Consider the following 14,406-nt stretch of genomic DNA (forward strand, 5'->3'; position numbering starts at 1 on the left):
ATGCTTTTATTATTATAGATATATATTTACAAAATTTTATCACTCTGATAATACTGATTCAAGGTAAAATGATTTAGATCATGTGGTTGCCACTAGGTGATAATGATTAATCTGAACTCAGTTTATTTTATTTCTCTGATGTATCTTAAAAAGATTTCCTTATGCCCTAACCCCATGGTCGGCAAGCTGCGGCTCGCGAGCCACATGCGGCTCTTTGGCCCCTTGAGTGTGGCTCTTCCTAAGCCTTAGGAGTACCCTAATTAAGTTAATAACAATGTACCTACCTATATAGTTTAAGTTTAAAAAATTTGGCTCTCAAAAGAAATTTCAATTGTTGTACTGTTGATATTTGGCTCTGTTGAGTAATGAGTTTGCTGATCACTGACCTAACCCGTTTGGCTCAGTGGATAGAGCGTCGGCCTGCAGACTGAAGGGTCCCAGGTTCGATTCCAGTCAAGGGCATGTACCTTGGTTCTGGGCACATCCCCAGTAGGGAGTGTGCAGGAGGCGCTGATTGATGTTTCTCTCTCATCGATGTTTCTAACTCTCTATCCCTCTCCCTTCCTCTCTGTAAAAAATCAATAAAATATATATTTTTAAAAAAGATTTCCTTATAAAAATATATACAACACTACAAAATAAAGGAATCAAGACTGAGTGGAAATTGCTCGAGAGGGAAAATGAGGGTAGGAAAAATAGATGAGCAGACGTGAGATGAGTGCAGTTCACGCATTCCAAACGTTCCTGCCCACCTGCTATCGATGGACATGAATTTAGCCCAAAGCTTTCTAATAGTCAACACAAGGGAGGGTCAGTGACTCACTGACTGGCTCACAGTGTCCTGGAAATGGAAAGAACGTACTCATTCAGGAAAAGGCCTATTCCGGGGAATAGAGCCAGAATTTACTGAAGAATATTAGAAATTACATCCACACCTACATTCTTACATTTAAATACAGTCAGAGTGTTCTGACATTTCTAGTAATAACATCCTCAAAGCACGCTGTGCTATGACCAGAACATAATTGGACGCACACGACTATCACATAAGCAGTGGCGGCAGGCTTCATGCTTTCACTTCACATCAGCACTGTCCTGTGTGCACACAAGAACTCATGGACATGTGGACCAGAGAAGAAAGAGGATCCAATTCCACTTTCAAACATTTTTTAATTGATAATTGTTGGCCCCATTTTCTCACCTAAAGGATAGTTTGTAAAGTTACAGATCAGAGCAAAGTGCTAACCAAAATAACTGTTTTGGACATTTGTCACTGGCTCTCACGTTAGGTAGAATAAGTGACAACTAGTTCCACGTTACCCTTTCTGAGAGCTTTTTGTAATATTTCTACTTTATTTTTTCTTGTTTGATATAAAACCAACTGCTGGAAGTGTGAGTAGGACTAACACAGAGTCCCATCGTGGAAAGGTAATGGCGTTGGTGAGGAACACACATACCTGAGGGGCAACCTAAATTGGGATTTTAAAAAGTAATTTGGCTTTTATTTCAAGACCAAAGAACAGTTTAAAAAATGTTTTGAGATAGATGCCACTTAAAGCCTACATAATAAACAAAAAAAATCTCAAATAAGCAACCTAACTTTATACTTTTACACTTCAAGAAATTAGGAAAAGATCAGATGAAGCCCAAAATTAGTAGAAGAAGAAAAATAACAAAGATCAGAGATTGTAATAAATGAAATAGAGACAGAAAAGATTAATAAAACTAAAAGCTGGTTATTTGAGAAGATAAGCAAAATTGGCAAACCTTCAGCTAGAATCATCAAGAAAAAAAAAGAGAAAACTGAAATAAGTAAAAAATAAGAGATGTTAACAATTGATACCTCAGAAATACAGGATTATAAAAGACTACTATGAGTGATATTAAACCAACAAATCTGACAGCCTAGAAGAAATGGATACATTTCTAGAAATGTACAACCTACTAAGATTGAATCCCAATGAAATAAAAAATTGATTTGATCAATTACTATTAAGAAGATCAGTAATCAAAAACCTCCCAATGAACAAAATTCCAGGCCTGGATGGCTTCCCTGGTGAATTCTACTATACATTAAGTCATTACTTTTAATTAACTAATGCCATTTTAAGTAATTAATGTCATTACTTTTCCAAAAAAAAAATAAAATAGAAGAGGAGGGAACACTTCCAAACATATTTTACAAGGCCCTGATAACAGAACAGCAAGGATGCCACAAAAAAAAGAAAATTACAGGCCAGTATTCCTGAGGAACATAAATGCACAAATCCTCCACAAAATATTAGCAAAACAAATTCAACAATACATTCAAAGATCACACAGCATAATCTAGTAAAATTTATTCCAGGTTTTCAAGGATGGTTCAACATCCACAAATCAGTCAATGTGATACACCACGTTAACAAAATGAGGGGTAACAATCATAGGGTCACCTGAATCATTGCAGAAAGAGCATTTGACAGAATTCAATATCCATTTATGATAACTTTCCACAAAGTGGTAAGGAGGGGACACAATCTCAACATGATGAAGGAGCTGCAAGAGAAAGGACACATAGCGTGAACAGTTCTCACATATTTAAAGGGAGTCCGAGATAAAGAGGAAAAGAATGGGGCAGGATCCTTTGGAAAAATCCTGACTGAGAATTTCCTACAACTAATGAAAGATATAAACCCATAAGTTCAATAAGCTCTAAACCCTAAACAGAATAAATAGAAATAAAACCAAAACCAAAGGTAGGCGCATTAAAATAAAACTGCTGAAAAGCAAAGACAAATAGAACACCTCAAAGTCTAGGAGGTTATTTTGTGGATATTGGTGACTTAACTTTATTGTAAAATTTAATGGAAATTCAAACAGAAGGGTAATGGGCAAAGCAATCTAATGATTTATTCTACAAACAAATAAAAATTTATATGTAATCCTCAAAAATTAAGCCATTGTTGCACTGGTGCAGGGATAGACAGTGGGCCTATATTAAAACATAGAGAATACATGACTAAACACATTTGTAGTCAGTGATTTATAGCTATGGTGGCAATGCAGATGACTGGGTGCAGGATGGTTGTTTTGATATATGGTGTTAGGAAATTGGATAAACACAAGGAAAAAAAACACTTGACCTTAATTCACATTTTGCACAAAGTCAATTCTAGATCAATGTAGATTAATTGTGAAAGGTAAAACAGTAGAGTTTTTAGCAGTAAACACAGGAGAACTAAGCACACTTTGAGCAGGTAGTGGGGAGGTGAACTCAGAAGCTGATCCTGTGAGGATTCATGCTCAAGAGTTTGGCTTTGTTTAAAATTCTAATAATCATGGTCAAGCCAACCTGGCTCAGTGGTTAAGTGTTGACCTATGAACCTGGAGTCATCCTGGCAGCGTTCAGTAGCCTAAGAAAGTGGCTTCCTATTGGGTCACTCCCGTATCCATCACCGGCGTCCAAGCTCAGAATAACATTTCTCATCCCTCACTCACCACAGTGAGCCCTCCTGGCGTCGCTCAGTATTAAACGTGCACTTGGCAAATGCTTGTCTCAAAACGTCCCTCTTCTAGGAAGCCACATGCCAGCAGCTGCCGGGCTTGTGTCCTCGGCTCCCGCGGGGAGGAAAGGCTCTGGTCTCGGGCTCCTCAGGATGAGTTCACCCATTCGGGCTGAGGCCTGCCCCTTCCCGCACGAATCCCAGGCAAGTTATCAAAACACAACCCAGATGCCGTCCCCGGGGGACTTCTCCTGCCACGCGTTGCTCTGCATGAGGGACTCAGCAGGAGTTCAGGCTCCACCATGAGAAAGCACCAAGAGCCTGAGCGTGGCCCCTGTGGATCTCACGGAGAGTTTGTGGGGGACACGGGAGGGCTGGCACCCAGCACCACTCTGCAAACCTTCAGGGTTCTGGTCCTGAAAGACCCTGTTTGAATAAACTGCCAGCCCATTTCCTCTTCCCCTGGACTTGGTCATATCCCACATCACGGCGCCACCTTTACAAACGCCCACCCCAGGCTCGAGGCCCTGGGCCCCGCCTTCCTTTCCCATGTAGAGTCATCCCACCGGGCCCTCTGGCCTTCCCCGGTCTCTGGAATGGGAGTGATTTGAACTTTCTTCATGTTCTTTATTATACCGTAAACTTGTTCAAGATTTTCTTCACATTTCTTGTTCAAGTCATTCACTATTTTAGTATGAACTCACTAAATATGCCAACATGATCTCATTCATGATGGTTCTCTATGCATTCTACAGCATGATATGAATATGTTTTATTGGAATTGGCATAAGGTATATTTATTGCATCTATGAGAAATATTTTACTAACATAAAAAGGACGTGCTAAAACTAAAAAGTGATTCACAGCTTTTAAATGCCTATTTAAATGTTTATACTGTTCTTAAAAATGTAAGATTTTGTTGTTTTTTGTGGTAAAAACACTTAACCCTCATAACAGATTTCTGTGTACAATACTGTGCCGTTATCCACAGACACGAGGCTGCACAGAGACCTCTGGAACACAGTCTTCTTCCCTGCTGAGATTTTACCATTTCCTCTCCGCCAGCCCCTTGCAGCACAGTTCTATTCTTTTCTTCCATGAGCTTAGTTCATACACCTCATATAAGTGGGGTCATGCACTATTTGTCTTTATATGACTAGCTTATTTTATTTAGTGTAAGGTCTTCAAGGTTCCACCATGTTGCACATATTGCCAACATGTAAAAGAACGAAATTGGACTCTTATCCCACACCATACACAAAAATCAACTCAAAATGGATTAAAGACTAAGACATAGGATCTAAAACTATAGCAGTCCTAGAAGAGAAAACTAGATGGAACTCTTCTATGTAAGGCTGATTACATGGTATACTTTTGTTGAGACGGGTTATAAAAGTTTTTGTAGTCTGTTACAAATCTCCAGGTTACCAAAAATATTACTATAAGTAACATTAAAACACAAATATAGGTAGACGGATCATTGTAAGAACTTTTCTCTTTTTTTTTAGTCCTTGCCAGGGGATATTTTTCCATTGATTTTTAGAGAGAGTGGAAGAAAGAGAGAAACGCTGATGTGAGAGAAACACATCAATTGGTTAGCCTCCTGCATATGCCCTGACCAGGATCCAGGCCGGGAAGGAGCCTGCAACTGAAATACATGCCCTTAACTGGAATAAAACCCGGAACTCGTTGGTCCTCAGGCCGCTTTACCCACTGAGCCAAACTGGCTAGGGCCATTGTACGAACTTCTTACAAGTATCCTATTCCACTATAGTCTAGAGAGTGGATGATATTATTGTATTGCTAATAAAATCCAAACACAATAGAGGCTTGCATTTAATTGCCACGAATGTGATACTTACTATAATTTGAACATTTTACTTACATCTGTGAGATGACCAAAAGTTGGTTTAGCTGTTTGGAGCATAAGTTTCTGGGTCACTGGATCTAATTCTAGAGGAAAGCCAAAGAAAATATTTAGATTCTCATCAATACTACACAGAAATAAAAAAGAAAGAACTCTTATCATTTGCAACAGCATGGATGGACCTGGAGAGCATTATGCTAAGTGAAATCAGCCAGTCAGAGAAAGAAAAATATCACATGATCTCACTCGTTTGTGAAATCTAATGAACAAAATAAACTAACAAAATAGACCAGAGACATAGAAGCATAAACAGACTGTTGAACCTCAGAGGGAAGTCAGGGAAGAGTGGGTGGGAAGAAATCAACCAATGAACTTGTATGAGTATATGCATAACCCATGGACACAGATAATGGAGTGGTGAGGGTCTGGTGGGGAGGACGGGAGTGGGCTGGAAGAGGTCAATGAGGGAAAAAGGGAGATCTATGTAATACTTTCAACAATAAATATTTTAAAAATAGTCCTAGCCACCTGCAGACTGAAGGGTCCTGGGTTTGATTCTGCTCAAGGGCACATGCCCGGGTTGTGGGCTCAGTCTCTAGTAAGGGGCATGCAGGAGGAAGCCAATCAATGGTTCTCTCTCATCATTGATGTTTCTCTCTCTCCCTCTCTCTTCCTCTCTGAAATCAATAAAAATATTTAAAAATAACAAATAAATAAATAACAAAGTAATAAAAATAGGCAGAAGGTAGAAAAGTTGCTAGTCTTCTCTTTATCAATATTTTGATATAGAAGATGAATTTGAATTTCCACTAATTATAAAATGATTCATTGATACTTCTTCCTAAATTCATATTCAAAGACACCTAAATCATCACAGAGAATTTTAGTACAATCACTTAATCTACTTTGCATAATGTCTAACTTCATCATCAGAAACTGGAAATTGTTTAAAACTTAACATGTGGCAAACATTAGTGGTTATCTACCCCGAAGCCATGTCCTTATCCCTGGCCAGACTCACATTTCATAACAGAGGCTAAAAATACCAGGTATTTGGGTGTTTTTTGTTTCAGGTCTCTATGTTCCTAAGGCATAAGCCTGTGACCAAACCTAAAGTTGTCATAATTTTTCATCCAAATGGCACATTTGAGGATAGAGGGAATATCCCCTCTGCTTGGCCATTGTTAGAACTCACCAGAAACTTTAGCAATGGGATTTAAGAGGAAGTGTGAGGGGTGGGGAGTTTGGGGGCAAATCTAGATTTCAGATCTTAAAAGCAACCCAGGAAGGGCACTGCCCTCTGTGTTTTGGACGAGGCTGAGCTTCACCCCCGGGTCCACAGCAGCATCGTGGATGCGTGAAAAGACAGGGCTGGGGACTCGGGCCAACACCCTGGGCGCCTGTGAGGAGAGACAGAAAGAGCCCGAGTCCTTGCTGACCATCACTGAGTAGCTTGCTTCTTTTAACAATAAATAACGTTACCCTTCTACTTAGCTCTTTTTTACTAGCTCCATAAGCATTCTAAATAACATGTTTATAAATATGAATATATAGTAAATGTGGGGCCATGGCACTTCATGCCGACCCACTCAGCTAGCAAGCTGTCCTGTTCATTCTTCCTCCGCAGGCTTATGTAATCTCCGTATTCTCTCCTTTTTCAATATTGGACAATATGAAGCGCCCACTAACATTTTTGAGGTAAAGATGTCAATTTCAAAACACTCTGCATGACATCAGTAAAACTACGTACTAATCTTATATAGTCTATTTAAAAATCGTATTAATAAAAAATCATGATGTAGCTTCATATCTTGAAAATGCATACAAGCTGCTTGGAATAACAGAATTTAAAAAGCGGTGGAGTAGTTTATTACTCACCTCATTTAATTGTAATAGTTAGCGCACATTCAAACCGACTAAGGTAAAAGGATGAACGCCTGAGAAGGACCTGCAGAACGTACAGCAGACCCCGAACCCGGGCCCAAGAATTAAATCAGATCAGGAGGGGGCGGTGCTGGCCTCAGGCCTGGGCTAGGGTCCCTCTCAGGTCCCCTTCCATGTCCACTCATGTCCTCACCGCCTCGTTTCACAGAACAAGACTGGGCATTTTCAGTGAGTGACAAGTGAGCGGTGGAGTTGTAAGGAATTCAGTTATTTATTCGCTCAGTAAACATGTTTAGCTTCAACTCCATGTCAGAAATGAGGGCAAATAGACAGTCCGGCCTAGATGCCTATATGTTCTAGTGCTGGAGAGACTAGTGGTGAAAGTAATTAACGTGAGACATGGAAACCGTGGGCAGTGTGAAGGGAGCAGACAGCGAGCGAAGGCCGCCGCCGCCTCGGCAAGGCATCTCCGTGGGGCGCAGGAGCGGAGCTGGCCGTCCTGCGTTGTTGGGTGAGCACGGAAAGTCCTGGTCACTTGGGAATAAATCGGGAAGATGTTTCTGAGCAAGGACAATGCCGGCCTGAAACACGTCCTCCCGAGGAAAGGTGAAAACAGTCCACACCACGTAGCCAGGAAGGAAGCGGTGCCGGCGTGAGCTGAGTTACTTCTTGCCCGATTCCTGTGGCGCAGGCTCTAACCTCACAGGACTGCCCACTTGGACTTGGCTTTGATTGTGATGAACCAGCTGGTGTCAGACCAGCTGGACTGAAGGCAGCAGCTGGAGGAGCTGGAAAAATGCATGAAATCCCTCGGAGGTTTCGGGAAGTTACCAGGAAACCCCGATTGGAGCAAACAAAATCTCAGACTGAAAGGGAAACGCTGCAAGGAGACTGTCCCTGGTGCCATTCTCTTCCCTCCCAGCATCTGCTGATCCCTGCACAGGGCAGCGCTGGCGGCTGAGGAAGAGGCAGGAGGGCCTGTGATGATGGAGAGACTATAAACCTTCTGGGGTCCCAGGGCGGGCAGGCCTGGCAGGCGGAGGGCAGGGCCCGGGCAGGAGTCTGGTTAGCACGGCAGAACCTGAAGGTTGCACTCAAGGTGGAAGGCCTAGCTGAGCCAGGCCAGTCTCCAAAAAGACACCGGGTTTAATCCAGCTTAAACCGTGAGCAGTCCCAGTACTGGGCTTGGGCGTGAGTCTGAAATACGCAAGGTAAACCGTCTCTGTAGGAAGCGGCGGCGTCCAGACATGGGAATGACTGCCATATTTTGAAGCAATGGTTAGGGTTCAATCATAAATTACCAGGCGTCAGAACATGATTGATTCCCACACAACAGAGGAAATAAAAATAAAACAAAAAAGTACAGAGATTCAAACATCATCTAGATGTTAAGATTATAACATAAGCACTTCATAAGAACTATGATTCACAGATCTATGAAAACATGCCTTAGGAAGACATTTTAGTAAATAGTTAATATCTCTCTATATAAGGCTAATATGCTAAGTGTTCCACTGTCTGGGTACTGACATCACATAGCAACGCTCAGCTTCCTCTCCCTAGCGACCAGCCTCCTTGCAGTTTCTTCAGCCCAGGAACATGACTTGCTTTATAGCCAGGTGGAAACATTTCACACTGTAACCAAATATCTGTGAAGCATTTTCCCTCATCTCATTTGATCCTCACAGAAGTCCTGGAGTAGGTAGATAGGAGACTCGGTAGAATCCTATTTTCTTTTCATTAGCCAGAAAACAGAGATTTAGAAAGCTTAGAAACTTGATCTGACTGAAAAGAAGTAAGAAATGGTGAACCTTGAAAATGACTTCAGGTTTTCTCACTGCGCAGAATATAGTCAAACACTGCTGCAGTTTAATATTTTACCCTTTGTTCTCCCTGCGTGATCTACAATAATAATCTGCTTGGTATTTATTGCTGTGTTGCTGACAATTACCTGAAAGAGAAGTTGGGGTGCTTCACTGGGCTGCAAAAAGTTCAGCTAAAACAGAAAGCAGGTCTAATTAAGCAAGTTTATTCTATATCTATAAAAGGCTAAGTTGACTCGCACATGCAAGATACATATAAAGCTCTCACTGGGGCCAATCACATGTGTGTGTTTCGATCTGTCATTGTTGATCGTGAATCTGGTTGACACTTCTATTATAGAGGTGAAGGGTGAATAGCAATATTGAAATATTTCTTCTAATTAATTGCCTTTCAATGTGCACGAATTCGTGCGCTGGGCCACTAATCTGCTAATAAAAATCAAAAGGAACACAAAAAAAATCAAAAGGTAATTATAGCATCTAATCTAATAAAAGAGAAACATGCAAATTGACCTCACCTTCGCTATATGCCCCAAGCCATGCCCACCAGCCAATCAGAGCAAGTATATGCAAATTAACACAACCAAGATGGCAGCCAGCAGCCAGGGAGCTGGAGCAAGCAGGAGGCTTGGTTGCCCCGGCGATGGAGGAAGCCAAGCTTCTCGCCTGCCCTGGCCGGCTGTGGCCTCTGCTCAAGGCAACAAAGTTTCAATTATAGAAAACAAATAAATCCCAGATACCTGCTTCCAGCCAGCCTCCACTGGAAGCTTGGGTGGCTGAGGGCCTTGGCCAGCCTGAAAACAGCCATCAGCCCCTCACCCAGGATGGCCACACCCTCATGGGGTGAGTGTCACCGCTGGGGGGCTTGGCCAGCCTGCAAACAGCCATAAGCCACTCACCCAGGATGGCCACACCCTCATGGGGTGAGAGTACCTTCTGGGGGGCTTGGCCAGCCTGCAAACAGCCATCAGCCACTCACCCAGGCTGGCCACATCCTCATGGGGTGAGGGTCCCCACTGGGGGGAGGGGGGGCTTGGCCAGCCTGCAAACAGCCATCAGTCCCTCACCCAGACTGGCCGGCACCCAAGCAGGACTCACCACCCTGAAGGGGGTGTGGCCAGCCTGAAAACGGCCTCAGCCCCTCACCCAGGCTGGTCAGGCACCCCAGCAGGGACTCCCACACTGAAGGGGCTGTGGCCAGCCTGCAAACAGCCATCAACCCCTCACCCAGGCTGGCCAGGCACCCCAGCGGGGACCCCCACCCTGAAGAGGTTGTGCCCAGTCTGCAAACAGCCCTCAGCCCCTCACCCAGGCTGGCCAGGCACTTCAGTGAGACCCCCACCCTGATTGGGGACACCCTTCAGGGCAAACCAGCCGGCCCCCACCCATGCAGGAGCTGCCCCCTGGTGGTCAGTGCACTCCCACAGGGGGAGCTCTGCTCAGCCACAAGCCAGGCTGATGGCTGCCGGTACAGTAGTAGTGGTGGGAGCCTCTCCTGTCTCCTCAGCAGCACTAAGGATGTCCAACTGCAGCTTAGGCCTTCTCCCTGCTGGCAAGTGGACATCCTCTGAGGGCTCCCGGGCTGCCAGAGGGATGTCTGACTGCCAGCTTAGGCCCAATCCCCCGGGGAGCGGGCCTAAGCCAGCAGGTGGTCATCCCCCGAGGGGTTCCAGACTGCGAGAGGGCACAGGCCGGGCTGAGGGTCCCCCTCCCTCCCCCCCCCCCCCCCCCCGCGAGTGCACAAATTTTTGTGCACAGGGCCTCTAGTTAACAGTAAAATAGTATAAAAGGAAGACTTGATAGGTGGATTAACAAGATTAAACACAAAGGATCATGAATTCAGGTGACTCCAAAGAAAAGGCTCAGCTTGAAGGATGGGAATAAAATAGGTTAGAAAAAAGAAAAAGAAATATTTAGCAAACATAGAATTATAGTTCCATGAAAAAAAGAGACAATGACATACAAGCAATATATGAAAGATAATTACCAAGAATTCAAGCCATATACTAAAAATTGAAAGTATATTATAGAACTAAAGAGGAAAGGTAACTCAATCGAGGAAAATGTCTAGAAGGTAATGTAAGAAAGTATCTTCATTAATTTCCTTGAAAGAGCACAAAACACAATTATGAGGGGAAATGATGAGTTGGGTTACATAAAATTAAACTAACTTCTCAACTAATGAAAACATTAGAGAAATTAAGAGAAAATTCAAGGCAAAAAGGAGGATAGAATATTTGTAATACATACACCTGACTGGTATATAATTTATGGGGAAAAAAACTACAAATCAGGAAAAATACAGGTCTGCTAATATTAAAATGAGACAATATCCAGATGATTATACCTTAAGATTGCTTAACCTTGTTACTCTTCAAGGTAATGCAAATTGAAACCACAATGAGATAACACTATCTATCTATCCAATTGCTGAAAAGAAAAAGGCAGAATATATCAAGAGTTGGTAAGAATTGGAATGAATGAGAATCTTATAGGCTGATGGATAAAGTGAAAATGTGTGCATAGCAATTTGAAGAATCATTTTTCAGTATTTGCCAATGCTGAGCTTATGCATAAACTATGACCTGGAAATTTCATTTTGAGAAGTAGGTCCACTTGAAATATGGACCTACTTCTCAGAATGAAATTTACTAGGAAAAGGCATTTCCTAGGAAGCAAAATGCTCATGGCAGTGTTTTTCATAATAGACCCAAATCAGGAACAACACCAATATCTATTGACAATAGAACTGACAAAAAATATAGCATGTTTGGATAAGAGGATATGACACAGCAATAAAAATAAACAATGCACTGATATTAGCAACAACTTGGAAACATCTTGCAAACAATACTGAGTGAAGGAGGCCATAAACTAAATATAAAGTATGTTTCCTTATTAAAAACCAAATGTAAGATGAGCCCAATTTCTTCACGGAATTGCCAGTGAGACAGGACGAACTCTGGAGACGCAGACCGGTGCTCCTGATGGCGGGAGAGGTCAAGTAAGGGCTTTGGGGGGTAAAGTCTGAGTATACCCTAGTTCTCATCTGGGCTGCGGACCAGGGGCAGCATGGGAGACACTGCCTGGCGGGTCAACCCATATGTCAAGTAAGTGGTGTTGCCCGGCTGGTATGGCTCAGTGGTTGAGCATTGACCCATGCACCAGGAGGTCACTGATTTGATTCCAGTCAGGGCACATGCCCAGGTTGTGGGCTCGACCCTGGTAGGGGGCATGAAGGGAGCAGCTGATCGATGATTCTCTCTCATCATTTCTCTCTCTTTTTCTCTCTCCCTTCCTCTCTGAAATCAATAAAAATATGTTTTAAAAAAATGTTTCCCATACATGAATGAAGATTACAATCAAAAGCTTAGAAGATGTACTTAGATACAGGTCATTACATGAATGGTTTTCTCAATGCCCTCATGATTGTTTGTGATCTAATTAAAAGAAGGTAAATGTCAATGAAACAAGTAATCAAAGTAATACTTGCAGTTCGGTGAATCCTAAAGCCAGGCTCCACCTTAAGCCCAGTGAGAAATGGACTGCAAGGCAGATGGCAGTGGCCAGGGATCGCATCTTGTCCCGGGAGGTTCATGTCCCAGTACTCGTTAGTGTGATGAGCTGACAGATGCTGGTGCTACCGGATCTGAAGTGTTCACCGGTGACGGGGAGATCACTCCTTCCATTACTAATGGGAGTCGCAGGAGATTCTGAGATAGTTTCAATCCTCTGCAGCGGAGACCTGGGGTCTGGGCCACAGAATATGGCACGAAGCCTCTCTTTCTGCTGTTGACTTTGTGAGTCGCATTTCATGGCAAATAATTCTCCCCCTCGGGTGGGCGTTCTCAGGAGGCGCTAATCCGGGTGAAGCGTGCGGCAAGCGGCTGCGTGGCTCCCCGTCTGCGGCCGCCTGTGCGCACCTGCCTGCGGTCCTCTACTCACCACCGCTTCCTCGAGCAAGATGAAGAGAGTGGGCCACCTCACCCGGCAGCAGTGAGCCACGGTGGGTTTTTGCTAAATATTTGCCGTATGTATCTGGGACATTGTAACAAACCCAAGGAAATGTTGCACCCCATACACTCAGCGTTTCTCTCAGGAATATACTCTAAGGCAGTGGTCGGCAAACTGCGGCTCGGGAGCCACATGCGGCTCTTTGGCCCCTTGAGTATGGCTCTTCCACAAAATACCACGTGCGGGCACACACGTACAGTGCGATTGAAACTTCGTGGCCCATGCGCAGAAGTCGGTTTTCGGCCTGGGCGAGTCTATGTTGAAGAAGTGGTTAGAAGAAGTGGGGGGTGTCGGTCGGTGGGGCGACGGGAGATGCAGTGCAGGCGGCGGGATACGCAGCGCAGGGGAGGCGAGCGATTCATGCAGGAGTTGAGTGAGCCAGTAGGTCAGCAGTCTCATTGTGCAGTGGTTAGTGCTAGTCGCGTCCGCAAATCGCGCGCGGGTGACAAAAGTACCTACTCGAAGCATAAAGTTACCTGTATTTTTCCAACCAGCTGCAAATCCTACAGGTATTTTTGTCATCAATTTAAGAATTGTAATTCTTTTGTGTTGGTGGCTTTATTATTATAAAATGAAATATTTTTTTAGGTGCCCTGTTTGAGATGGCTACAAAGAAGAAGCAAAGAAAAACGAAAGAAGAAAACCGTGAATTTAAAGTTGAATGTACCTACCTATATAGTTTAAGTTTAAAACATTTGGCTCTCAAAAGAAATGTCAATCATTGTACTGTTGATATTTGGCTCTGTTGACTAATGAGTTTGCCCATCACTGCTCTAAGGAAGATTATATTCTCACTAATCGTGTCCTGTAAATAATATTAACTGTGATAACTTGCCAAGCACTTTCCCTGCACTATTTCTAATCTACGAAATGATGTTTGTAGTAAAGGTTATTGCCATATTATTGATCTAAACAGAGGGCTCATATAGATTAAGTACTTGCTTTTCAAAAAATCACACAGCTTCTAAGAGTTTGAGATTGGGTTGCACTCAGCGCGCTCTCGGCCCGGAGCCCGCATTCCTGTTGCTGGTCCTCCTGGCCTCCGGCAGCGGTCGGTGAGAGCACCCCGCTCTCCGGCGGAGACTCAGCCAGCCGTTCGCCTGTTTCCTTCCTAAGTGAGCTCAATGGTGTGGGTCCTGAGCCCAGCGCCGCCGTGTGACAGAAACGCTACACTCAGGACGCCGCCCGGCTTTTTCCGCTCTAACTCGGGGGCTGTGCAGCGGGCAGGTGAGCCCGACAGAGATGTGCACAGAAAGGACCCAAGGTCCCTCCCCTTCAGAATGTCGCTACATCGGGCAAATGGAAGCCTCAGAACGAACGCAGGCAAATGGCGGGG

General features: G+C 43.7%; 1 protein-coding gene across 1 annotated transcript in view; it reads right to left on the reverse strand.

Moving 5' to 3' along the window:
- The window catches only part of CNBD1 (cyclic nucleotide binding domain containing 1), a 199,747-nt gene that overhangs the window by 23,696 nt on the left and 161,645 nt on the right, over positions 1 to 14,406 (reverse strand). The window contains exon 11 of the mRNA XM_070392654.1: positions 5,368 to 5,435. Within this exon, the coding sequence (XP_070248755.1) occupies positions 5,368 to 5,435 (68 nt within the window). The remainder of the gene's footprint in view (positions 1 to 5,367; positions 5,436 to 14,406) is intronic.

Source organism: Myotis yumanensis, unplaced genomic scaffold, assembly GCF_028538775.1.
Source record: "Myotis yumanensis isolate MYYU_CA2020_CCGP unplaced genomic scaffold, mMyoYum1.0.hap1 SCAF_15, whole genome shotgun sequence".
Lineage (NCBI taxonomy): Eukaryota > Metazoa > Chordata > Mammalia > Chiroptera > Vespertilionidae > Myotis > Myotis yumanensis.